This window comes from Pelodiscus sinensis, chromosome 1, assembly GCF_049634645.1.
Source record: "Pelodiscus sinensis isolate JC-2024 chromosome 1, ASM4963464v1, whole genome shotgun sequence".
Lineage (NCBI taxonomy): Eukaryota > Metazoa > Chordata > Testudines > Trionychidae > Pelodiscus > Pelodiscus sinensis.
This window is the reverse complement of record NC_134711.1, coordinates 111,551,487-111,576,169: the sequence shown is the minus strand read 5'-3', so window position 1 is coordinate 111,576,169 and position 24,683 is coordinate 111,551,487. Positions and strand designations below refer to the sequence as shown.

General features: G+C 49.8%; 2 protein-coding genes across 2 annotated transcripts; both read right to left on the bottom strand.

Annotated features, from left to right (window-relative positions):
• Positions 1–1,097: 1,097 nt before the first annotated feature.
• LOC142818333 (perilipin-3-like) lies at positions 1,098–6,807 on the bottom strand. Its single transcript, XM_075897382.1, has 7 exons — positions 6,728–6,807; positions 6,218–6,413; positions 5,472–5,554; positions 3,499–3,730; positions 2,812–3,008; positions 2,433–2,555; positions 1,098–1,912 (listed from the first exon to the last, which is right to left on the bottom strand). Exons 1-7 carry the CDS (start codon positions 6,788–6,790, stop codon positions 1,508–1,510), a joined length of 1,299 nt encoding a protein of 432 aa, XP_075753497.1. The 5' UTR covers positions 6,791–6,807; the 3' UTR covers positions 1,098–1,507.
• A 6,088-nt stretch (positions 6,808–12,895) lies between these two features.
• On the bottom strand, positions 12,896–18,605 carry LOC102454419 (perilipin-3-like). Its single transcript, XM_075897372.1, has 7 exons — positions 18,526–18,605; positions 18,016–18,211; positions 17,270–17,352; positions 15,297–15,528; positions 14,610–14,806; positions 14,231–14,353; positions 12,896–13,710 (listed from the first exon to the last, which is right to left on the bottom strand). Exons 1-7 carry the CDS (start codon positions 18,586–18,588, stop codon positions 13,306–13,308), a joined length of 1,299 nt encoding a protein of 432 aa, XP_075753487.1. The 5' UTR covers positions 18,589–18,605; the 3' UTR covers positions 12,896–13,305.
• Positions 18,606–24,683: the final 6,078 nt, after the last annotated feature.

Sequence of the window (24,683 nt, the reverse complement as noted above, 5' to 3'; positions counted from 1 at the left end):
AATATCCTAGGATCTGAGACTCACAAGCTAGTAAGCTGTCACTCAAGTCTGGCCTGGGGGTTAGTATAAACCCACAGTTCCCTTACAGGCACTCAGTTGTGAAGGAGTGTTTGTAGTTCTACTCAGCACTGCATGATCCCTATGACTTGGGTTGTTGAGGAAAAATCCCTCCCTTTCTTGCATTTTAAAGGATGGAATGCCTTTGTGAAAGTGGTTGTGGTTCAGGGAAGTCCTACATTGCTGAGTGGAGCACTGTCTCACTATCCTTAACTACACACAGGTCAAGACCTGGGTGTTCAAGGTACATAGTATATTTAGCATAGGCCATGTTCTCTAATTAAACTGCCCCCTTCCATTGAGAAGAAGAGTTTAAATGTATTGTATAAGATGGAAAAAAATACAGTAACCAAGTGAAAAGCCACAGTTGTGGCAAAAGCTGCCTAGTACATGGAGTATTCAAAGTAGCCACTGTGCACAAGGTGTAAAATTCCTAGTACAATCTTTACTGTCATATCCATATATGCTGCTCCAATAGTTGGGGACAGTGATAGTGTAGGTGGTGTTCATGATCCAACTGATTCTGATATCATGGTACATGCACTACCCCATATTCTGGGACACCTATACCCAAAAGCCTCTATGACAACCCTGTTCTGAGACTGCCTCTCCCTTCCTCTTTTAGTAAAGAAGCCACACCCCCACACATGCATGCTGGAGCAATCCAGATAGTGAAGCTGGACAAAGTAGTATTTAGCTTACCTGTAGCTGTTTACTTTATCACAGGCTGCTTCCTGAAAAGCCAAGTGCCATTCTAAGGCATGTGAAATGAAAGTAATATTAACAATTTGTTCCAATTTTAGCAATAAGCCACTGCCTGTTTAATGGGGAGTAGTTGATCTAGAGCCTTCGAGTTCTAAATGTGGTTATTGGTATGAAACAAGCCTGGGAATTTAGACTGGGAAGTTAGACTAAGTGTCCGCCCCACTAACACCAGTTGCTGCTACTGAAAAAATGAGGATGTCTACAGCAGGACTAGTCTGTGCACAGATCACCTACTATAGACCTGGAAGACACTTAGACATGAGAAGACAAGACTATTCAAATGCAGTGACATTTTATTTTGAAGACAGGGTGGTTGTAAGTACAAACCAGTATAAAGATAAGAAATCTACATTCTAGCATCCACAACACGCTAGGTTATGCAGCTCGGGCTTCAGATGGTTCTTGTGTCTAAGTTATTACTTTGCCAGAACCCTTCCTTCAGATTTAGACATGTGAGCCAAGAGACACAGGAACAGGTAGCCAGCTGAAGTACATTATTCATTACTATCTGGCAGGAGGACTAGTCACCCTGCCAGAAGTTGCAGACATCCAAGCACAGGGATTCCTGGTGCTAGCCTACTTCGGCAGGCCATACAGGGCTAGTGTACATGAAGGCAAAGGAGACTGAATTGGTGGATAGGGAGGAACTCTGCCCTCCGGCTTCCAAGCTGAAATGGTTTCCAGCTCAAGGCTCCTTAGACTCGGATGCCACTACAACTTCTGTCTCCTTAGCTTCAGTTTCCTGATTTTGTGGTGCCAGGGAATCTGCAGAGCCCTTCCCCAATGGGGCAAAGGGTCCCACAATCCAAGACAGAGGCGTATCCTGCATCACATATGCCATCAGCTCATCCACATATTCCTGGGCCTTGGTCACCATCTCCTGGCTCTGGGTCAGGAGGCTGCTGGAGAGATCCTGGAAGGAGCTGGCAGTGGAGAAGGAAGCATGGAGCTCTCCCATGTTGTGGGACATCTGTCGCACCTTGTCCTGAAGGTTGGCGGGGAGACCTTGAATGCTGGATACTAGCACCCAGTAGGCATCCTGCAGCTGCTGGAAAATGCTGCGGGACATGGCCAGAGTCTCCGACTCCACCTGGTGGGGAGACAAGCAGCTGTATGTTATGTTCCTCACACAAAAGGCATCAGACTCACTGCTACCTCCTGCAGTCGGGTTCACCATGCCAGTAACCAGCAAGGTCTCTGATGGAAAGCCCACTAGCTACAGCATGCCTTCTTCTGGAGGAAGGGAAGGAGCCATCTGGCTCCATTAGATTAATGAAGGAGCTCGTGGATCACCACTGCAGTCCATAAGCCATGTAACTGAGAGGTATGTCCGGGAAACCCCTTTTCACACAATCCACAATATTAGGTTGTAGTGGGGTTATGCTAGGCATGCACATAGCTAAGCTAGTAACTTAACACCTATCTGCACAGTTTGCTCATATGACAAACTTAAGGCTATCTAAGGAAGTAAGTCTTCGTTATGCTCAGGATTGTCAGTCTTGAGAGGCCCTAGAGATGACTCAAGGTTCTTTGGAGGAACAGCTGCTCAAAAGACATCAGGGCCAGAATACTACCTAACTTCTAGTCAGATGGGCAAGTTAAGCACCTACCTCTGTGTTCGGCAAGTCTGTGATCTCACTGCCTTTTGCCTGCTTTCTGCTCCAGTTCAGCCACACGTGCTGGAACTTCTCCTGGACATCTTGTAGTGTCACACCTTCCTTGAGGTGTTCAATCTGGAGGAGGAGTTAAGTTACAAGCGCACATGTCAGCATTTGTCATTTGCCAGCCCTCAGATGGGTATGCTCAAATGCAGCAAGAAGAGATCTAGTCAGAGCACACAGCCTCATTGAGCCCTGGTCCAGAAGGAGGGAGTTGAAGTCTTCCCTGCCTTAAGGGAGGGGGGCATATAAAGAGGGAAGGGAATCAGAGGCTGGCTGCTTTCTGTATTTGTCAGAAGGGTTCAGCCTCAAGAAGTTGAGGAGTCCTTACCAGTCCCATGGTTTGTTGAAGCTGGGAAAGCGCCTCACTGATGCTGTGGCTGGTGCGTCTCATCTTGTCCAGGGAATAGCGGTAGGCGCGCTGGCGGAGTTTGGTGGACAGGGAACCCAGACGCACAAAGTAGCTGCGATGCTCTTGTGGTTGTGCCGCAGACACTTCAGCCCCTTCCACGGATTCCGCAAGTTCCGCTAGAGGGAAGGTTGTTCAGATTAGATGTTGGGGGAAGGAGCACAAGTTGCACTGTCCTACCCCGAACTCTTGGAACGAGAGCTTCCTAGCACCTTTTAATACCATGGAAGTAACCTCAGCCTTTAAGAGGAGCAATAGTTAACCCCACTAACACAAGACAGTCTTTAACGTGCTGCATAGTCCAGTCTTGTTTCAGCAAGACCAGACTAACACTGCTACATCTCTATTACTAACTCCACTAAAGACCACCAAGCCTGGTTTTGAGCATTTGGATAAGGTCTATTCTTCCCCCATCTGTCTCATGCTTCCCCTCCAGGACCATCTTGTCATTTAATCTGGGTACATGCCCACCAACGCAAAGCTGAGGCATGAGCGTTACAATATGAAGTTACTGTAGGACAAGACTGAGACACCTAGAGGAGGTTGGACCAGAGGGAGAGTGACCCTGCTTTTTCAAAGAAATTTGCCCCATCATTCCTGTGCTCTGACCTAGTTCGTCCTCAGTCATGGGGAGGTAGTGATCCAAGAGCGCTTCAGATTTCTCCAGCATGGCTTCCATCCCACTTACGGCCAGTTGGCCCATTCTCGACTCCCCAACGGTGCTCATGCCCTCTGCCACCACTGATCTGGTGGTCTTCATACCATCCTGCATGGCCTCCCTGGTCATGTCCACCACTCTGGTCATGCTCTCCTTGACATCTGTCAGTGTGTCAGACATGGCCTAGAGGGAAAGATTCAGCAAGGCATGATCAGTAATTCAGAGCAATAAAAACCCCATATGGATCGAGGGATTGAAGTCCAAGCAGTGGATTACCATCTGCTCAGCTCCAGAAGTCAGACATATGAATACCTGGTAAAATTGTGATTACTCCTTCAAGTGAGTTATGAGACCCATTAGTTGCAGATGTCAAACATGCAGTTTACAGAGTCCATGTTTAAAAAAATGTAGCTTGGATTTTTTTAAACCTTATCTTTATGATTCATACAGGGAGAGGTGAATCTCCCATGCATCTGTCACATGGTATGGTGGGTGGTGACATGAGGAGACCTTCCCTGCCCAGCCATCTCCACCCTCCGTTCCTGGTGTGGCCTCTAGGGACCAACCCATTCCTCCCAAGACATGCTGCTTTGTCTTCAAGCTAGTACATGGTTGGCACAGGGTTATTTGGCCCCTCCTGCCAGGATATCCTTCAGTACTCACTCCAGTGTGACCAGCCGCCACCTTCTACGGTGGGAAGGGCCTGGAGATTCAGCTCCTGGGGAGGAGGGAAGGGATGACCTAGCCTGCATCCTGGAAGAACTCATCCTCTCCCCACCCTCCTCTGTAGCTCAAAGCAGCTTGTCTTCTTGCTTGCACTGTACTGAGGAGCCAGCAGCAACCTGGAGGTGCAGCTGCCACTGACCTCACCCAGCTGCCATTGGTCCACAGGCTGTAGCACAGGCAGGAGGGTGTTAAGCCCTGAGGTGTTGAGCACCAGAGCTGAGAAAACCAGGCTGCAGAGGCTTCAGCAAACCTGGCCAGAGAGGCTCAGCAGTGGCAAGTACCCAGAGGATGCAACAGTCCCACACTCCCTTGGGGCAGGACCCAGGGTGTGGGGAGGTGGGTGAAGAGGATGCTGCGCCTCATCTAGAGCCGTGTGGCACCTCTGGGGTTGGAGTCATGACCAGACTGGAAATCACTTCCTCCTGCCACTCTACAGCTTGGCTGATGGACAAAAGCTTCCCTATGGGAGTGTAGTGAGAGTGATGCCCACAAGGCTTGGCTCCACCTGGCCAGGACTCTGAACTAGAGGGTTTTCCAGGGAGGCCCTGAAACAAGGAAAGAACCTGCCAACCATACTTGCAAGCTGAGCACTCAGACCAGGGGCTGGCTCTCTGCCCAGCCTCAGCAGTGGGAAAGAAGGGGCACAACCGGGAGGATAGCAACAAGGGGGGGGCATGTAAAGGGCCAACTGTTGAGCAGCAGCACCACACAACTAAGTGCTGCCTGCCCTCTTCCACCAGAGGCTGCACCTTGCAGTGCTCAGCCAGAAGTCAAATGGGATGGCAGGGCCCTGCCTCTAAGGGATGGCACAGCACGGGCTCGGCTGATGGACAAGCAGCCTGGCTTCACCTGCTACAGCTTTGCCCTGCCAACAACCTTATCAGGTTTCTGTGGTATGCAAAAGCTACTGGATTCATGCCCTGCCCCCGCCCAGACCTGGCACACAGGCAGCTGAAGAACAGGGATCCTGCCAGGAAGAAAATCCACCAGTATTGATGGAGGGAGAGATAGGAAGACCAAAGACAGGACAGTCCCATTTTTAAAAAGGGCATCGGTTCACCCTACATCTTGCTGTCAAGCTCTACACCAGACTAGATACCACCTCATGCTGAAAGTGGTGGCACGGCCTTTTGCTGGAGGAAGCAGAGCAGTATTGCTTGTCTAAGCCCTGGCCATGTCACAGTGTGGGGTGAGTTACCTTCTCAGCCGTCTCTTGAAGGGTTGGTAGATTCTCCTCCACTTTGTCTGGTACTTCAGAAGCCGACTCCGTTCCTGATGCTTCTGTAGGAAGAGACACCAGGACGTAGTGTCCTTAACGGTCAGTTTTGCTACTGCAAAGCAGCATCTGGCTCACGTCACAAGGCAGCAAGAGTTAGGGATGAAGAAGCTGCACATTGACACTTGCAACTAATCTCAGTTTACCAGGGGATTTCCCCATCTTCCCAGTGCAGTGATTGCCTCCCCCTGCCCCAGGCTAAGAGATTTCCTTGTGTAAGGATGCTCGTCCTGGACAGTCTCCAAAGCTGTAAGACTGAGTGTAAAGGTCTCACTCCATAGTCAAGCACTAACTGATCTCCAGCTCAGCCCTCTGGCAGGCACCCAGAGGTTTACAACACCTTAGCTCCAAAAGGTTCAATGAAGTGATCTCATGAAGGGAATGAGTAAGGATGGTCATTTGTGTTCCCATTGAGCAATTGCTGAACATGAATCTTTACCACCCGGCAGTAGTGGATATGGCTGCATGTTCCTACCAGTCATTAGAAACACCTGCTTCTAGTATCTCAGGGCTGCTCAATCATTCCTACAGTCACATTAGCCCCACTGCTACTTGCCTCTAGTGCTGCCGGTCTTTTGATCTTGAGACCCTATGGTCAAGAGATTGTGTCATACACACACACACACACATTGAAATCTCTGCTTCAGACAGTTACAGACTTTACTCACCCTGAGGTTCAAGTGCAGGTGAAGCTGGCTGTTCACTGCTGGCTGCAACACTGGTTAGGGAGGTCACTCCCTTCTCTGCCATGTCACAGAGAGACTTCACATAGGGATGGCTCTCCTTGGTGGAGGTGTAGGCCGTGGCAGCCAGGTCACAGGCAGTGCTGACCACAGGGAGATTGGCCACCCTCTTCAGGACATTCTAGTGAGGCAAGGGGGAGAACAATGCAGTCAGGGAAGCAAGGGCCTGTTCTGGAGCTGACCCATTGCTTGGTCAAGTGCTTATACCCTTGACTATGTTTGCCCCTCCCATCAAAAGATTATATAATGGTGTGAAAGGCTGTAGAGCAGGAGGGCTAAAGAACTGCTTCTGACATTGGAGTGATGACACTAGGTCAAAAGTCAAAACAAAACACCCCACCAAAGTATCCATGTGTGGAGCCTGCTATTAATCAACAGCCAACTGTATGGTTCAACATGCAGACAGAACAGTGAGGCTTAAGAGGAAATACCCACCTGTTCCTCCTCCTCCCTGTGCTCTGGAGCAGACATATTGGTGTCTTTTCCATTAGAAGTCATGGTCTAGTCAGATAGACCTGAGACAAGGCAAGGAGAGGCTACATTACAAGCCATAACTATCCCTGGAGTTACAGCACTCAGAGACAAGAAGGTTGTTCTGCTCCATGAAGTGACAACAAAATGGCCATCCCACCTACAGATTAACAAGGAGCCCCTCTTTAGAGAAATATTTGCTCTTTAGTACGTACACTGTCACTGCTTCTTAAAAGCATTTCAGTTCTGCTAAAGATAAGGAGAAAGCAGGAGAATTCTGTCTCACATCACTGAGCCATAGAAAATGTTCTACTTTAATAAGCCCATGGAAGGCAGCAAGTACATAATTACTACTACATCTAGTAATCGGCACTTACTGGTATGACAATGAAACTTGATCTGATACTGTCCTTCACCAAAGCAGGGGCTTATAGTCAACAAACATTATTAAGCATCCCAGACTCTGCTTTCCAAACCACATTCTGCTTGCAGCATCTTAATAATATAAACACAGCCCCACATCCAAACTTTCTTAGCAGCATGACTACACAGCCCTAGCCAGGGAACAATATAAACAAAAAGCCCTGTTACTAACAAGTCCCACAACACCCCACTAACCTTTCTCAGTACTCCAGGCACTGCCTTTCTCTCCTTACCATCTGGCAGGATTTTATACACATTTGGTGATGTCGTGCTTTAAGTGTAGGGGGTGAAACACTCAGGACTGACAGTTCAGAGGGAGCCAATGAAAAGAAGGCTTCCACTTCTCTGACCAATAAGAGAATAGAAATCCCTTGGGGACGGCAAAGTTTGGGCGTGAGAGCTTCACCATAGGTGATTCCAATTAACCTGCCTGGGTCGTTTGCTGCCACCCAGCTGAACTCACTTTGATTCCACAGCCTGCCTTGAAACAGTTGCTACTGAGAATGGATAAAAGCACCAGTAGGACTTAAAAAGCAATTGACTTCCATTGCCTTTTCTAATGGTGAAAGGGAGAGGAAAGGGGAACATATTGAAACAGAGCTTCAACTTTTATTTTGACAAAGCTAGAAAAAATAAATCCCTGCCAAATATAAACCATCTCTGGGGGTGAGGTTGCAGAGAGCCATGCGCCTGCTTCCTCTGCATATTGGCCAGTTTCAAAGTAAAAACCAGATACTGTACCACAGAGTGGCACTCTAAAGATTGGTAGTTTTCTCCAGGGTTTAGGGCACTAGCCTAGGATTTGAGATTTGTTCAATTTTATCCACTTTTCTACCTCCCGTGTGACCTTGGGCAAGTCACTTAGCCTCTCAATTCCCCTATGCACAGTGGGGGTAACAGGACTTCTGGGCTTTATAGTCGTTGTCTGAGGTGCTCGGATACTCTGGCAATCAGGACCTAAAAAATGAGGAGTGGGCTATAATTTTTGAGGAGGGGGGGCATTCCAAGAATGTGGTAAGTGGTCAAGAGTTGCATTCTCCCATGATGTGCATGGATGAGGTACAGGATCTGGGATGGAGGTTGGGTGCAGAAGGGAGCTCAGGGTATAGACCTGAGGTGCTGGGTATAGAACTGGGGTGCTGGGTATAGAACTGGGGAGCTGGAGAGGGTCTGGGAGGGAGTATGGGCGAAGGAGGGGCTTGTGATCTTGGACAGGTATTGGGTCCAGGACCCAGGAGGAGTTTGTGATCTGGGGCAGGGGATTTGGTTGCCGGGTCTTGGAGAGGCTAAGAGTGGAGGTACAGAGGTTTGGGTTGAGACATGAGGCAGTGGTGTAGTAGGGGGAGCATAATGTTGGGGGGAGGAAGGCATGGGGTGCCAAGTGTAATCTCTGGCCACTTACTTGGTGGTCCGGCCAGCAACCCAGCGGGTTCCTCAGGCAGGCTCCCTGCCCTCTGTGTCTCCACATGCCACTTAAAACATCCAGCTGCAGGGCCCTTGTGCTGCTCTAAGTGCCCTGAGGTTGGGTGGAGGGCAGGCTTCATGCACTGTCCTGAACCCCAGGACAATCTCACAGCTCCCATTGACCAAAAATCCTCTGCTCCCCCTCCTGTACTCCTGCTCCAGGTTGCAAGCTGGCCAATGGGAGCTGAGAGATTGTGCTGGGGCAAGGGCAACATGCAAGGTCTCTCCCCCTCCCAGCTCCTAGTGCTGAGAAATGAACATGGGCCTTGCAACCAGCCACTTTGAGGAGCATGTGTGGTTAGGGAAAGCAGGGAGCCCGCCTTTGGCTCTCGCTGGGCTACAGACAGGATCTGGTAGTTCAATGAGATGGATTCAACCCACCGGCTGTATTTTACCTGCCCCTGCCTTAGATAGACAGTGAACCATTTTGTTTGAGAACAAGAAATGGGTTGGGCAACCGGAATAGCTTTCTCCCCTCTCCTCTTTCCGCCCTCATTCAGAAAAGCGGGACATGTTCTCTAAAAGGGATGGGTGGGAGAAAAGAATATTTCTCCCTCTGACACCCCTTCATTGTTCTCCCTCAGGCTGGAATTGGGACAAAAACTGGTGGCTCTGTCCCTTCCCACAATCCAAGCCCTGCCCGTGTGAGGTGCTACTCAGAGCAGACTGTGCAGGTGCTCAAAACAGGACTGTGCTTGCTCTGCTGGGATCTTTGGCCTTGGGTCCCTCTCAGGAAGTTTCAGACACACCCCGGGCATGAGAAGAGTGAGATGGAGACACAAGAGTCACATGCCAGGAGCCCAGTCATGTGATAGGTCAATCTCAGTTATCCCTACCTCACCATACTGAAGAGAGAAAAAAAAAAAGCTTGAGACTCTCCATTGACTAGAACTGTGATGTCTGCCTGGGCTGGTACCCAGCCTCCTGGTGAGGACGAAGCAGCATCCAGCCCAAAAGAGGGAACTGTTTACCTGGCCCTTGCTGTTCCTGTTGGAACCCAATGGCTAGCTCGGCTCTGTAGGCTTGGTGGCATCTGGCCCTTTACCCCCAAGGGTCAGAGTGTGGCCATGGGAGCGTGAATAGTTCCCTGATGCCATCCACTCTCACTGTGAAAATGAAACTGAGATGCTTCTCCCAGCAGATGATGCAGATCCACAATCCTCCCTCTCCTTTCTCCCTTACTTTGATCAGCAGTCAAACAGTTAAAAACCTGGACATGTCTCTCACCATCACTTGGCAGGGGAGTTACCCTCCATAGCTGAACAGGGCAGTTCACACATTTCCAAGCTACCATGTCAGGCTCTCTCTGCAGGAGCAGGCTGCTGCCTACCCAGCTATTTTTGCTGCTTTTATATTTCAAAAGATTTCCATAATCTAGTGTCACATGAATGGCAGATTTACTTGGTATTGCTTGAGTACCTGTGGGGGCAGAAGGTGAAGGAATCAGGGCTGGGGCCTGCAAGGTCTGGGGGGGCTTCACCAGGGGTGGTGCTTCTCTAGTTCCTGTGATCCCTAGGTGGAAGTTGGTTGTGTGCTGCTATTGTACCTGCAGGCACCACCCCTGCAGCTCCCATTGGTCCCAGGTCCTGTCCAATGGCAGCTGACACCACATGGAGCCCAGAGGGACCTGATGGCTGCTTCCAGGAATCATGCAGAGCCAAGTGAGTAAAGGAGTCTGTCTCGAGCCCAGAAACCTCCTGTGCCACCAACTGGATTTTTAACTGCCTGCTCAGTGGTGCAGACTGAAGCTCCCTGGATTCCTTTTTTGATCAGATACCGCCATACCTCTGGCTATGCTAACTGGGAAGAATGGAGAACAGGATTGTTCCTTTGTAAGTGGAGCACTTTACATTTGTCATTATTAAACTTCATTCTATTTACCTCAGACTGATTCTCTAGATCATTTTGAATTGACCTTATCCTCCAAAGCAGTTGCAGCCTCTCCCAGCTTGATATCATCTGCAAACTTAAGTGTCCTCTATGCCAATATCTAAATCATTAAGTGTGATCAGAACTGGTCCCAAAACAGACCCCCTGTGGAGCCCCACTTGTTATACCCTTCCAGCATGATTCAACTGTTCATAACTAATACAGGCAGTCCCTGAGTTCCTCAGATCCGACTTATGTCAGATTTGCAATTACAAACGGGGATTTTCTCGCCTAAGAGAACGGGGTCTCGCCCCCTGCTTTCTCCAGGGTGAGAAAAAGTGCTCCGCGTCTCCCTGGTCTGCTGGGGGGGAAGCCCCCCAGCAGACCAGGGAGACATGGAGCAAATCCGTGGAGCACGCGGGCAGCGGGACAGCCCAGACACGCCGTGGCTGTCTTTGCTCCCCAGCCTGCTGGTCTCCAGCAGTCCAGGGAAACGTGGAGCAAAGCCGTGGAGGACCCAGGCGGCGGGACCGTAGTGCATCTCGGTCCGCCGCCCACGTCTCCCTGGTCTGCTGGGGGGGGGGGGGGGGGGGGCACACAGCTAGTGCACCCCTCCCCAGGCTTTTCTCTAGATGCCTGTGGTAGAGCAGCTGGGTCAGGGAGCTCTGGGCGCTACTAGACCAACCCGGCAGCACCCCAGCTGCTCTGCCCCAGGTGTCCTGATTCAGCCACTGCTGGTCAGTTTCAGGAGTGGCTGAATCAGGACGCCTGGGGCAGAGCAGCTTGGGTGCTGCTGGATTGGTCCAGTAGCACCGAGGAGCGGCGCTACTGAAGCATCCCAGCAGGACACCAGCTGCTCTGCCCCAGGTGTCAATTCAGCCGCTGCTGAAACTGACCAGCAGCTGACTACAGGAAGCCCGAGGCAGAGTCACTCTGCCCCGGGGCTTCCTGGAATCAGCTGCTGATCAGTTTACCAGGCTGAATCTGGACACCAGTTCCGACTTAAGAACAAACCTACTGTCCCTATCTTGTATGTAAGTTGAATCTGTATGTAACCCAGGGACTGCCTGTACATCATATTGTAACAGGCTGTGCCCCTGGGATGGGGGTTCTAAGGATGTAGCACATGGATGAGGGGGACACCCTGAGCCAATATAGCTGATTTTCTAGTGTAGGAACGCACTCGTGCCAGCCTTAGCACTTTAGGCTTCTGGAACAATTCTCTCTAGAGGAGCAGTTTAGGAGATTCACAAGGGGCTATTAGACTGGGAATATCCTAGGATCTGAGACTCACAAGCTAGTAAGCTGTCACTCAAGTCTGGCCTGGGGGTTAGTATAAACCCACAGTTCCCTTACAGGCACTCAGTTGTGAAGGAGTGTTTGTAGTTCTACTCAGCACTGCATGATCCTATGACTTCGGTTGTTGAGGAAAAATCCCTCCCTTTCTTGCATTTTAAAGCATGGAATGCCTTTGTGAAAGTGGTTGTGGTTCAGGGAAGTCCTACATTGCTGAGTGGAGCACTGTTTCACTATCCTTAACTCTACACACAGGTCAAGACCTGGGTGTTAAAGGTACATAGTATACTTGGCATAGGCCATGTTCTCTAATTAAACTGCCCCCTTCCATTGAGAAGAGTTTAAATGTATTGTATAAGATGGAAAAAATACAGTAACCAAGTGAAGAGCCACAGTTGTGGCAAAAGCTGTCTAGTACATGGAGTATTCAAAGTAGCCACTGTGCACAAGTTGTAAAATTCCTAGTACAATCTTTACTGTCATATCCATATATGCTGCTCCAATACTTGGGGACAGTGATAGCGTAGGTGGTGTTCATGATCCAACTGATTGTGATATCATGGTACATGCACTACCCCATATTCTGGGACACCTATACCCAAAAGCCTCTATGACAACCCTGTTTTGAGACTGCCTCTCCCTTCCTCTTTTAGTAAGAAAGCCACACCCCCACACATGCATGCTGGAGCAATCCAGATAGTGAAGCTGGACAAAGTAGTATTTAGCTTACCTGTAGCTGTTTACTTTATCACAGGCTGCTTCCTGAAAACCAAGTGCCATTCTAAGGCATGTGAAATGAAAGTAATATTAACAATTTGTTCCAATTTTAGCAATAAGCCACTGCCTGTTTAATGGGGAGTAGTTGATCTAGAGCCTTCGAGTTCTCAATTTGGTTATTGGTATGAAACAAGCCTGGGAATTTAGACTGGGAAGTTAGTCTAACTTCCCAGTCTAAGTGTCCGCCCCACTAACACCAGTTGCTGCTACTGAAAAAATGAGGATGTCTACAGCAGGACTAGTCTGTGCACAGATCACCTACTATAGACCTGGAAGACACTTAGACATGAGAAGACGAGACAATTCAAATGCAGTGACATTTTATTTTGAAGTCAGGGTGGTTGTAAGTACAAACCAGTATAAAGATAAGAAATCTACATTCTAGCATCCACAACACGCTAAGTTATGCAGCTTGGGCTTCAGATGGTTCTTGTGTCTAAGTTATTACTTAACCAGAACCCTTCCTTCAGATTTAGACATGTGAGCCAAGAGACACAGGAACAGGTAGCCAGCTGAAGTACATTATTCATTACTATCTAGCAGGAGGACTAGTCACCCTGCCAGAAGTTGCAGACATCCAAGCACAGGGATTCCTGGTGCTAGCCTACTTCGGCAGGCCATACAGGGCTAGTGTACATGAAGGCAAAGGAGACTGAATTGGTGGATAGGGAGGAACTCTGCCCTCCGGCTTCCAAGCTGAAATGGTTTCCAGCTCAAGGCTCCTTAGACTCGGATGCCACTACAACTTCTGTCTCCTTAGCTTCAGTTTCCTGATTTTGTGGTGCCAGGGAATCTGCAGAGCCCTTCCCCAATGGGGCAAAGGGTCCCACAATCCAAGACAGAGGCGTATCCTGCATCACATATGCCATCAGCTCATCCACATATTCCTGGGCCTTGGTCACCATCTCCTGGCTCTGGGTCAGGAGGCTGCTGGAGAGATCCTGGAAGGAGCTGGCAGTGGAGAAGGAAGCATGGAGCTCTCCCATGTTGTGGGACATCTGTCGCACCTTGTCCTGAAGGTTGGCGGGGAGACCTTGAATGCTGGATACTAGCACCCAGTAGGCATCCTGCAGCTGCTGGAAAATGCTGCGGGACATGGCCAGAGTCTCCGACTCCACCTGGTGGGGAGACAAGCAGCTGTATGTTATGTTCCTCACACAAAAGGTATCAGACTCACTGCTACCTCCTGCAGTCGGGTTCACCATGCCAGTAACCAGCAAGGTCTCTGATGGAAAGCCCACTAGCTACAGCATGCCTTCTTCTGGAGGAAGGGAAGGAGCCATCTGGCTCCATTAGATTAATGAAGGAGCTCGTGGATCACCACCGCAGTCCATAAGCCATGTAACTGAGAGGTATGTCCGGGAAACCCCTTTTCACACAATCCACAATATTAGGTTGTAGTGGGGTTATGCTAGGCATGCACATAGCTAAGCTAGTAACTTAACACCTATCTGCACAGTTTGCTCATATGACAAACTTAAGGCTATCTAAGGAAGTAAGTCTTCGTTATGCTCAGGATTGTCAGTCTTGAGAGGCCCTAGAGATGACTCAAGGTTCTTTGGAGGAACAGCTGCTCAAAAGACATCAGGGCCAGAATACTACCTAACTTCTAGTCAGATGGGCAAGTTAAGCACCTACCTCTGTGTTCGGCAAGTCTGTGATCTCACTGCCTTTTGCCTGCTTTCTGCTCCAGTTCAGCCACACGTGCTGGAACTTCTCCTGGACATCTTGTAGTGTCACACCTTCCTTGAGGTGTTCAATCTGGAGGAGGAGTTAAGTTACAAGCGCACATGTCAGCATTTGTCATTTGCCAGCCCTCAGATGGGTATGCTCAAATGCAGCAAGAAGAGATCTAGTCAGAGCACACAGCCTCATTGAGCCCTGGTCCAGAAGGAGGGAGTTGAAGTCTTCCCTGCCTTAAGGGAGGGGGGCATATAAAGAGGGAAGGGAATCAGAGGCTGGCTGCTTTCTGTATTTGTCAGAAGGGTTCAGCCTCAAGAAGTTGAGGAGTCCTTACCAGTCCCATGGTTTGTTGAAGCTGGGAAAGCGCCTCACTGATGCTGTGGCTGGTGCGTCTCATCTTGTCCAGGGAATAGCGGTAGGCGCGCTGGCGGAGTTTGGTGGACAGGGAACCCAGACGCACAAAGTAGCTGCGATGCTCTTGTGGTTGTGCCGCAGACACTTCAGCCCCTTCCACGGATTCCGCAAGTTCCGCTAGAGGGAAGGTTGTTCAGATTAGATGTTGGGGGAAGGAGCACAAGTTGCACTGTCCTACCCCGAACTCTTGGAACGAGAGCTTCCTAGCACCTTTTAATACCATGGAAGTAACCTCAGCCTTTAAGAGGAGCAATAGTTAACCCCACTAACACAAGACAGTCTTTAACGTGCTGCATAGTCCAGTCTTGTTTCAGCAAGACCAGACTAACACTGCTACATCTCTATTACTAACTCCACTAAAGACCACCAAGCCTGGTTTTGAGCATTTGGATAAGGTCTATTCTTCCCCCATCTGTCTCATGCTTCCCCTCCAGGACCATCTTGTCATTTAATCTGGGTACATGCCCACCAACGCAAAGCTGAGGCATGAGCGTTACAATATGAAGTTACTGTAGGACAAGACTGAGACACCTAGAGGAGGTTGGACCAGAGGGAGAGTGACCCTGCTTTTTCAAAGAAATTTGCCCCATCATTCCTGTGCTCTGACCTAGTTCGTCCTCAGTCATGGGGAGGTAGTGATCCAAGAGCGCTTCAGATTTCTCCAGCATGGCTTCCATCCCACTTACGGCCAGTTGGCCCATTCTCGACTCCCCAACGGTGCTCATGCCCTCTGCCACCACTGATCTGGTGGTCTTCATACCATCCTGCATGGCCTCCCTGGTCATGTCCACCACTCTGGTCATGCTCTCCTTGACATCTGTCAGTGTGTCAGACATGGCCTAGAGGGAAAGATTCAGCAAGGCATGATCAGTAATTCAGAGCAATAAAAACCCCATATGGATCGAGGGATTGAAGTCCAAGCAGTGGATTACCATCTGCTCAGCTCCAGAAGTCAGACATATGAATACCTGGTAAAATTGTGATTACTCCTTCAAGTGAGTTATGAGACCCATTAGTTGCAGATGTCAAACATGCAGTTTACAGAGTCCATGTTTAAAAAAATGTAGCTTGGATTTTTTTAAACCTTATCTTTATGATTCATACAGGGAGAGGTGAATCTCCCATGCATCTGTCACATGGTATGGTGGGTGGTGACATGAGGAGACCTTCCCTGCCCAGCCATCTCCACCCTCCGTTCCTGGTGTGGCCTCTAGGGACCAACCCATTCCTCCCAAGACATGCTGCTTTGTCTTCAAGCTAGTACATGGTTGGCACAGGGTTATTTGGCCCCTCCTGCCAGGATATCCTTCAGTACTCACTCCAGTGTGACCAGCCGCCACCTTCTACGGTGGGAAGGGCCTGGAGATTCAGCTCCTGGGGAGGAGGGAAGGGATGACCTAGCCTGCATCCTGGAAGAACTCATCCTCTCCCCACCCTCCTCTGTAGCTCAAAGCAGCTTGTCTTCTTGCTTGCACTGTACTGAGGAGCCAGCAGCAACCTGGAGGTGCAGCTGCCACTGACCTCACCCAGCTGCCATTGGTCCACAGGCTGTAGCACAGGCAGGAGGGTGTTAAGCCCTGAGGTGTTGAGCACCAGAGCTGAGAAAACCAGGCTGCAGAGGCTTCAGCAAACCTGGCCAGAGAGGCTCAGCAGTGGCAAGTACCCAGAGGATGCAACAGTCCCACACTCCCTTGGGGCAGGACCCAGGGTGTGGGGAGGTGGGTGAAGAGGATGCTGCGCCTCATCTAGAGCCGTGTGGCACCTCTGGGGTTGGAGTCATGACCAGACTGGAAATCACTTCCTCCTGCCACTCTACAGCTTGGCTGATGGACAAAAGCTTCCCTATGGGAGTGTAGTGAGAGTGATGCCCACAAGGCTTGGCTCCACCTGGCCAGGACTCTGAACTAGAGGGTTTTCCAGGGAGGCCCTGAAACAAGGAAAGAACCTGCCAACCATACTTGCAAGCTGAGCACTCAGACCAGGGGCTGGCTCTCTGCCCAGCCTCAGCAGTGGGAAAGAAGGGGCACAACCGGGAGGATAGCAACAAGGGGGGGGCATGTAAAGGGCCAACTGTTGAGCAGCAGCACCACACAACTAAGTGCTGCCTGCCCTCTTCCACCAGAGGCTGCACCTTGCAGTGCTCAGCCAGAAGTCAAATGGGATGGCAGGGCCCTGCCTCTAAGTGATGGCACAGCACGGGCTCGGCTGATGGACAAGCAGCCTGGCTTCACCTGCTACAGCTTTGCCCTGCCAACAACCTTATCAGGTTTCTGTGGTATGCAAAAGCTACTGGATTCATGCCCTGCCCCCGCCCAGACCTGGCACACAGGCAGCTGAAGAACAGGGATCCTGCCAGGAAGAAAATCCACCAGTATTGATGGAGGGAGAGATAGGAAGACCAAAGACAGGACAGTCCCATTTTTAAAAAGGGCATCGGTTCACCCTACATCTTGCTGTCAAGCTCTACACCAGACTAGATACCACCTCATGCTGAAAGTGGTGGCACGGCCTTTTGCTGGAGGAAGCAGAGCAGTATTGCTTGTCTAAGCCCTGGCCATGTCACAGTGTGGGGTGAGTTACCTTCTCAGCCGTCTCTTGAAGGGTTGGTAGATTCTCCTCCACTTTGTCTGGTACTTCAGAAGCCGACTCCGTTCCTGATGCTTCTGTAGGAAGAGACACCAGGACGTAGTGTCCTTAACGGTCAGTTTTGCTACTGCAAAGCAGCATCTGGCTCACGTCACAAGGCAGCAAGAGTTAGGGATGAAGAAGCTGCACATTGACACTTGCAACTAATCTCAGTTTACCAGGGGATTTCCCCATCTTCCCAGTGCAGTGATTGCCTCCCCCTGCCCCAGGCTAAGAGATTTCCTTGTGTAAGGATGCTCGTCCTGGACAGTCTCCAAAGCTGTAAGACTGAGTGTAAAGGTCTCACTCCATAGTCAAGCACTAACTGATCTCCAGCTCAGCCCTCTGGCAGGCACCCAGAGGTTTACAACACCTTAGCTCCAAAAGGTTCAATGAAGTGATCTCATGAAGGGAATGAGTAAGGATGGTCATTTGTGTTCCCATTGAGCAATTGCTGAACATGAATCTTTACCACCCGGCAGTAGTGGATATGGCTGCATGTTCCTACCAGTCATTAGAAACACCTGCTTCTAGTATCTCAGGGCTGCTCAATCATTCCTACAGTCACATTAGCCCCACTGCTACTTGCCTCTAGTGCTGCCGGTCTTTTGATCTTGAGACCCTATGGTCAAGAGATTGTGTCATACACACACACACACACATTGAAATCTCTGCTTCAGACAGTTACAGACTTTACTCACCCTGAGGTTCAAGTGCAGGTGAAGCTGGCTGTTCACTGCTGGCTGCAACACTGGTTAGGGAGGTCACTCCCTTCTCTGCCATGTCACAGAGAGACTTCACATAGGGATGGCTCTCCTTGGTGGAGGTGTAGGCCGTGGCAGCCAGGTCACAGGCAGTGCTGACCACAGGGAGATTGGCCACCCTCTTCAGGACATTCTAGTGAGGCAAGGGGGAGAACAATGCAGTCAGGGAAGCAAGGGCCTGTTCTGGAGCTGACCCATTGCTTGGTCAAGTGCTTATACCCTTGACTATGTTTGCCCCTCCCATCAAAAGATTATATAATGGTGTGAAAGGCTGTAGAGCAGGAGGGCTAAAGAACTGCTTCTGACATTGGAGTGATGACACTAGGTCAAAAGTCAAAACAAAACACCCCACCAAAGTATCCATGTGTGGAGCCTGCTATTAATCAACAGCCAACTGTATGGTTCAACATGCAGACAGAACAGTGAGGCTTAAGAGGAAATACCCACCTGTTCCTCCTCCTCCCTGTGCTCTGGAGCAGACATATTGGTGTCTTTTCCATTAGAAGTCATGGTCTAGTCAGATAGACCTGAGACAAGGCAAGGAGAGGCTACATTACAAGCCATAACTATCCCTGGAGTTACAGCACTCAGAGACAAGAAGGTTGTTCTGCTCCATGAAGTGACAACAAAATGGCCATCCCACCTACAGATTAACAAGGAGCCCCTCTTTAGAGAAATATTTGCTCTTTAGTACGTACACTGTCACTGCTTCTTAAAAGCATTTCAGTTCTGCTAAAGATAAGGAGAAAGCAGGAGAATTCTGTCTCACATCACTGAGCCATAGAAAATGTTCTACTTTAATAAGCCCATGGAAGGCAGCAAGTACATAATTACTACTACATCTAGTAATCGGCACTTACTGGTATGACAATGAAACTTGATCTGATACTGTCCTTCACCAAAGCAGGGGCTTATAGTCAACAAACATTATTAAGCATCCCAGACTCTGCTTTCCAAACCACATTCTGCTTGCAGCATCTTAATAATATAAACACAGCCCCACATCCAAACTTTCTTAGCAGCATGACTACACAGCCCTAGCCAGGGAACAATATAAACAAAAAGCCCTGTTACTAACAAGTCCCACAACACCCCACTAACCTTTCTCAGTACTCCAGGCACTGCCTTTCTCTCCTTACCATCTGGCAGGATTTTATACACATTTGGTGATGTCGTGCTTTAAGTGTAGGGGGTGAAACACTCAGGACTGACAGTTCAGAGGGAGCCAATGAAAAGAAGGCTTCCACTTCTCTGACCAATAAGAGAATAGAAATCCCTTGGGGACGGCAAAGTTTGGGCGTGAGAGCTTCACCATAGGTGATTCCAATTAACCTGCCTGGGTCGTTTGCTGCCACCCAGCTGAACTCACTTTGATTCCACAGCCTGCCTTGAAACAGTTGCTACTGAGAATGGATAAAAGCACCAGTAGGACTTAAAAAGCAATTGACTTCCATTGCCTTTTCTAATGGTGAAAGGGAGAGGAAAGGGGAACATATTGAAACAGAGCTTCAACTTTTATTTTGACAAAGCTAGAAAAAATAAATCCCTGCCAAATATAAACCATCTCTGGGGGTGAGGTTGCAGAGAGCCATGCGCCTGCTTCCTCTGCATATTGGCCAGTTTCAAAGTAAAAACCAGATACTGTACCACAGAGTGGCACTCTAAAGATTGGTAGTTTTCTCCAGGGTTTAGGGCACTAGCCTAGGATTTGAGATTTGTTCAATTTTATCCACTTTTCTACCTCCCGTGTGACCTTGGGCAAGTCACTTAGCCTCTCAATTCCCCTATGCACAGTGGGGGTAACAGGACTTCTGGGCTTTATAGTCGTTGTCTGAGGTGCTCGGATACTCTGGCAATCAGGACCTAAAAAATGAGGAGTGGGCTATAATTTTTGAGGAGGGGGGGCATTCCAAGAATGTGGTAAGTGGTCAAGAGTTGCATTCTCCCATGATGTGCATGGATGAGGTACAGGATCTGGGATGGAGGTTGGGTGCAGAAGGGAGCTCAGGGTATAGACCTGAGGTGCTGGGTATAGAACTGGGGTGCTGGGTATAGAACTGGGGAGCTGGAGAGGGTCTGGGAGGGAGTATGGGCGAAGGAGGGGCTTGTGATCTTGGACAGGTATTGGGTCCAGGACCCAGGAGGAGTTTGTGATCTGGGGCAGGGGATTTGGTTGCCGGGTCTTGGAGAGGCTAAGAGTGGAGGTACAGAGGTTTGGGTTGAGACATGAGGCAGTGGTGTAGTAGGGGGAGCATAATGTTGGGGGGAGGAAGGCATGGGGTGCCAAGTGTAATCTCTGGCCACTTACTTGGTGGTCCGGCCAGCAACCCAGCGGGTTCCTCAGGCAGGCTCCCTGCCCTCTGTGTCTCCACATGCCACTTAAAACATCCAGCTGCAGGGCCCTTGTGCTGCTCTAAGTGCCCTGAGGTTGGGTGGAGGGCAGGCTTCATGCACTGTCCTGAACCCCAGGACAATCTCACAGCTCCCATTGACCAAAAATCCTCTGCTCCCCCTCCTGTACTCCTGCTCCAGGTTGCAAGCTGGCCAATGGGAGCTGAGAGATTGTGCTGGGGCAAGGGCAACATGCAAGGTCTCTCCCCCTCCCAGCTCCTAGTGCTGAGAAATGAACATGGGCCTTGCAACCAGCCACTTTGAGGAGCATGTGTGGTTAGGGAAAGCAGGGAGCCCGCCTTTGGCTCTCGCTGGGCTACAGACAGGATCTGGTAGTTCAATGAGATGGATTCAACCCACCGGCTGTATTTTACCTGCCCCTGCCTTAGATAGACAGTGAACCATTTTGTTTGAGAACAAGAAATGGGTTGGGCAACCGGAATAGCTTTCTCCCCTCTCCTCTTTCCGCCCTCATTCAGAAAAGCGGGACATGTTCTCTAAAAGGGATGGGTGGGAGAAAAGAATATTTCTCCCTCTGACACCCCTTCATTGTTCTCCCTCAGGCTGGAATTGGGACAAAAACTGGTGGCTCTGTCCCTTCCCACAATCCAAGCCCTGCCCGTGTGAGGTGCTACTCAGAGCAGACTGTGCAGGTGCTCAAAACAGGACTGTGCTTGCTCTGCTGGGATCTTTGGCCTTGGGTCCCTCTCAGGAAGTTTCAGACACACCCCGGGCATGAGAAGAGTGAGATGGAGACACAAGAGTCACATGCCAGGAGCCCAGTCATGTGATAGGTCAATCTCAGTTATCCCTACCTCACCATACTGAAGAGAGAAAAAAAAAAAGCTTGAGACTCTCCATTGACTAGAACTGTGATGTCTGCCTGGGCTGGTACCCAGCCTCCTGGTGAGGACGAAGCAGCATCCAGCCCAAAAGAGGGAACTGTTTACCTGGCCCTTGCTGTTCCTGTTGGAACCCAATGGCTAGCTCGGCTCTGTAGGCTTGGTGGCATCTGGCCCTTTACCCCCAAGGGTCAGAGTGTGGCCATGGGAGCGTGAATAGTTCCCTGATGCCATCCACTCTCACTGTGAAAATGAAACTGAGATGCTTCTCCCAGCAGATGATGCAGATCCACAATCCTCCCTCTCCTTTCTCCCTTACTTTGATCAGCAGTCAAACAGTTAAAAACCTGGACATGTCTCTCACCATCACTTGGCAGGGGAGTTACCCTCCATAGCTGAACAGGGCAGTTCACACATTTCCAAGCTACCATGTCAGGCTCTCTCTGCAGGAGCAGGCTGCTGCCTACCCAGCTATTTTTGCTGCTTTTATATTTCAAAAGATTTCCATAATCTAGTGTCACATGAATGGCAGATTTACTTGGTATTGCTTGAGTACCTGTGGGGGCAGAAGGTGAAGGAATCAGGGCTGGGGCCTGCAAGGTCTGGGGGGGCTTCACCAGGGGTGGTGCTTCTCTAGTTCCTGTGATCCCTAGGTGGAAGTTGGTTGTGTGCTGCTATTGTACCTGCAGGCACCACCCCTGCAGCTCCCATTGGTCCCAGGTCCTGTCCAATGGCAGCTGACACCACATGGAGCCCAGAGGGACCTGATGGCTGCTTCCAGGAATCATGCAGAGCCAAGTGAGTAAAGGAGTCTGTCTCGAGCCCAGAAACCTCCTGTGCCACCAACTGGATTTTTAACTGCCTGCTCAGTGGTGCAGACTGAAGCTCCCTGGATTCCTTTTTTGATCAGATACCGCCATACCTCTGGCTATGCTAACTGGGAAGAATGGAGAACAGGATTGTTCCTTTGTAAGTGGAGCACTTTACATTTGTCATTATTAAACTTCATTCTATTTACCTCAGACTGATTCTCTAGATCATTTTGAATTGACCTTATCCTCCAAAGCAGTTGCAGCCTCTCCCAGCTTGATATCATCTGCAAACTTAAGTGTCCTCTATGCCAATATCTAAATCATTAAGTGTGATCAGAACTGGTCCCAAAACAGACCCCCTGTGGAGCCCCACTTGTTATACCCTTCCAGCATGATTCAACTGTTCATAACTAATACAGGCAGTCCCTGAGTTCCTCAGATCCGACTTATGTCAGATTTGCAATTACAAACGGGGATTTTCTCGCCTAAGAGAACGGGGTCTCGCCCCCTGCTTTCTCCAGGGTGAGAAAAAGTGCTCCGCGTCTCCCTGGTCTGCTGGGGGGGAAGCCCCCCAGCAGACCAGGGAGACATGGAGCAAATCCGTGGAGCACGCGGGCAGCGGGACAGCCCAGACACGCCGTGGCTGTCTTTGCTCCCCAGCCTGCTGGTCTCCAGCAGTCCAGGGAAACGTGGAGCAAAGCCGTGGAGGACCCAGGCGGCGGGACCGTAGTGCATCTCGGTCCGCCGCCCACGTCTCCCTGGTCTGCTGGGGGGGGGGGGGGGCACACAGCTAGTGCACCCCTCCCCAGGCTTTTCTCTAGATGCCTGTGGTAGAGCAGCTGGGTCAGGGAGCTCTGGGCGCTACTAGACCAACCCGGCAGCACCCCAGCTGCTCTGCCCCAGGTGTCCTGATTCAGCCACTGCTGGTCAGTTTCAGGAGTGGCTGAATCAGGACGCCTGGGGCAGAGCAGCTTGGGTGCTGCTGGATTGGTCCAGTAGCACCGAGGAGCGGCGCTACTGAAGCATCCCAGCAGGACACCAGCTGCTCTGCCCCAGGTGTCAATTCAGCCGCTGCTGAAACTGACCAGCAGCTGACTACAGGAAGCCCGAGGCAGAGTCACTCTGCCCCGGGGCTTCCTGGAATCAGCTGCTGATCAGTTTACCAGGCTGAATCTGGACACCAGTTCCGACTTAAGAACAAACCTACTGTCCCTATCTTGTATGTAAGTTGAATCTGTATGTAACCCAGGGACTGCCTGTACATCATATTGTAACAGGCTGTGCCCCTGGGATGGGGGTTCTAAGGATGTAGCACATGGATGAGGGGGACACCCTGAGCCAATATAGCTGATTTTCTAGTGTAGGAACGCACTCGTGCCAGCCTTAGCACTTTAGGCTTCTGGAACAATTCTCTCTAGAGGAGCAGTTTAGGAGATTCACAAGGGGCTATTAGACTGGGAATATCCTAGGATCTGAGACTCACAAGCTAGTAAGCTGTCACTCAAGTCTGGCCTGGGGGTTAGTATAAACCCACAGTTCCCTTACAGGCACTCAGTTGTGAAGGAGTGTTTGTAGTTCTACTCAGCACTGCATGATCCTATGACTTCGGTTGTTGAGGAAAAATCCCTCCCTTTCTTGCATTTTAAAGCATGGAATGCCTTTGTGAAAGTGGTTGTGGTTCAGGGAAGTCCTACATTGCTGAGTGGAGCACTGTTTCACTATCCTTAACTCTACACACAGGTCAAGACCTGGGTGTTAAAGGTACATAGTATACTTGGCATAGGCCATGTTCTCTAATTAAACTGCCCCCTTCCATTGAGAAGAGTTTAAATGTATTGTATAAGATGGAAAAAATACAGTAACCAAGTGAAGAGCCACAGTTGTGGCAAAAGCTGTCTAGTACATGGAGTATTCAAAGTAGCCACTGTGCACAAGTTGTAAAATTCCTAGTACAATCTTTACTGTCATATCCATATATGCTGCTCCAATACTTGGGGACAGTGATAGCGTAGGTGGTGTTCATGATCCAACTGATTGTGATATCATGGTACATGCACTACCCCATATTCTGGGACACCTATACCCAAAAGCCTCTATGACAACCCTGTTTTGAGACTGCCTCTCCCTTCCTCTTTTAGTAAGAAAGCCACACCCCCACACATGCATGCTGGAGCAATCCAGATAGTGAAGCTGGACAAAGTAGTATTTAGCTTACCTGTAGCTGTTTACTTTATCACAGGCTGCTTCCTGAAAACCAAGTGCCATTCTAAGGCATGTGAAATGAAAGTAATATTAACAATTTGTTCCAATTTTAGCAATAAGCCACTGCCTGTTTAATGGGGAGTAGTTGATCTAGAGCCTTCGAGTTCTCAATTTGGTTATTGGTATGAAACAAGCCTGGGAATTTAGACTGGGAAGTTAGTCTAACTTCCCAGTCTAAGTGTCCGCCCCACTAACACCAGTTGCTGCTACTGAAAAAATGAGGATGTCTACAGCAGGACTAGTCTGTGCACAGATCACCTACTATAGACCTGGAAGACACTTAGACATGAGAAGACGA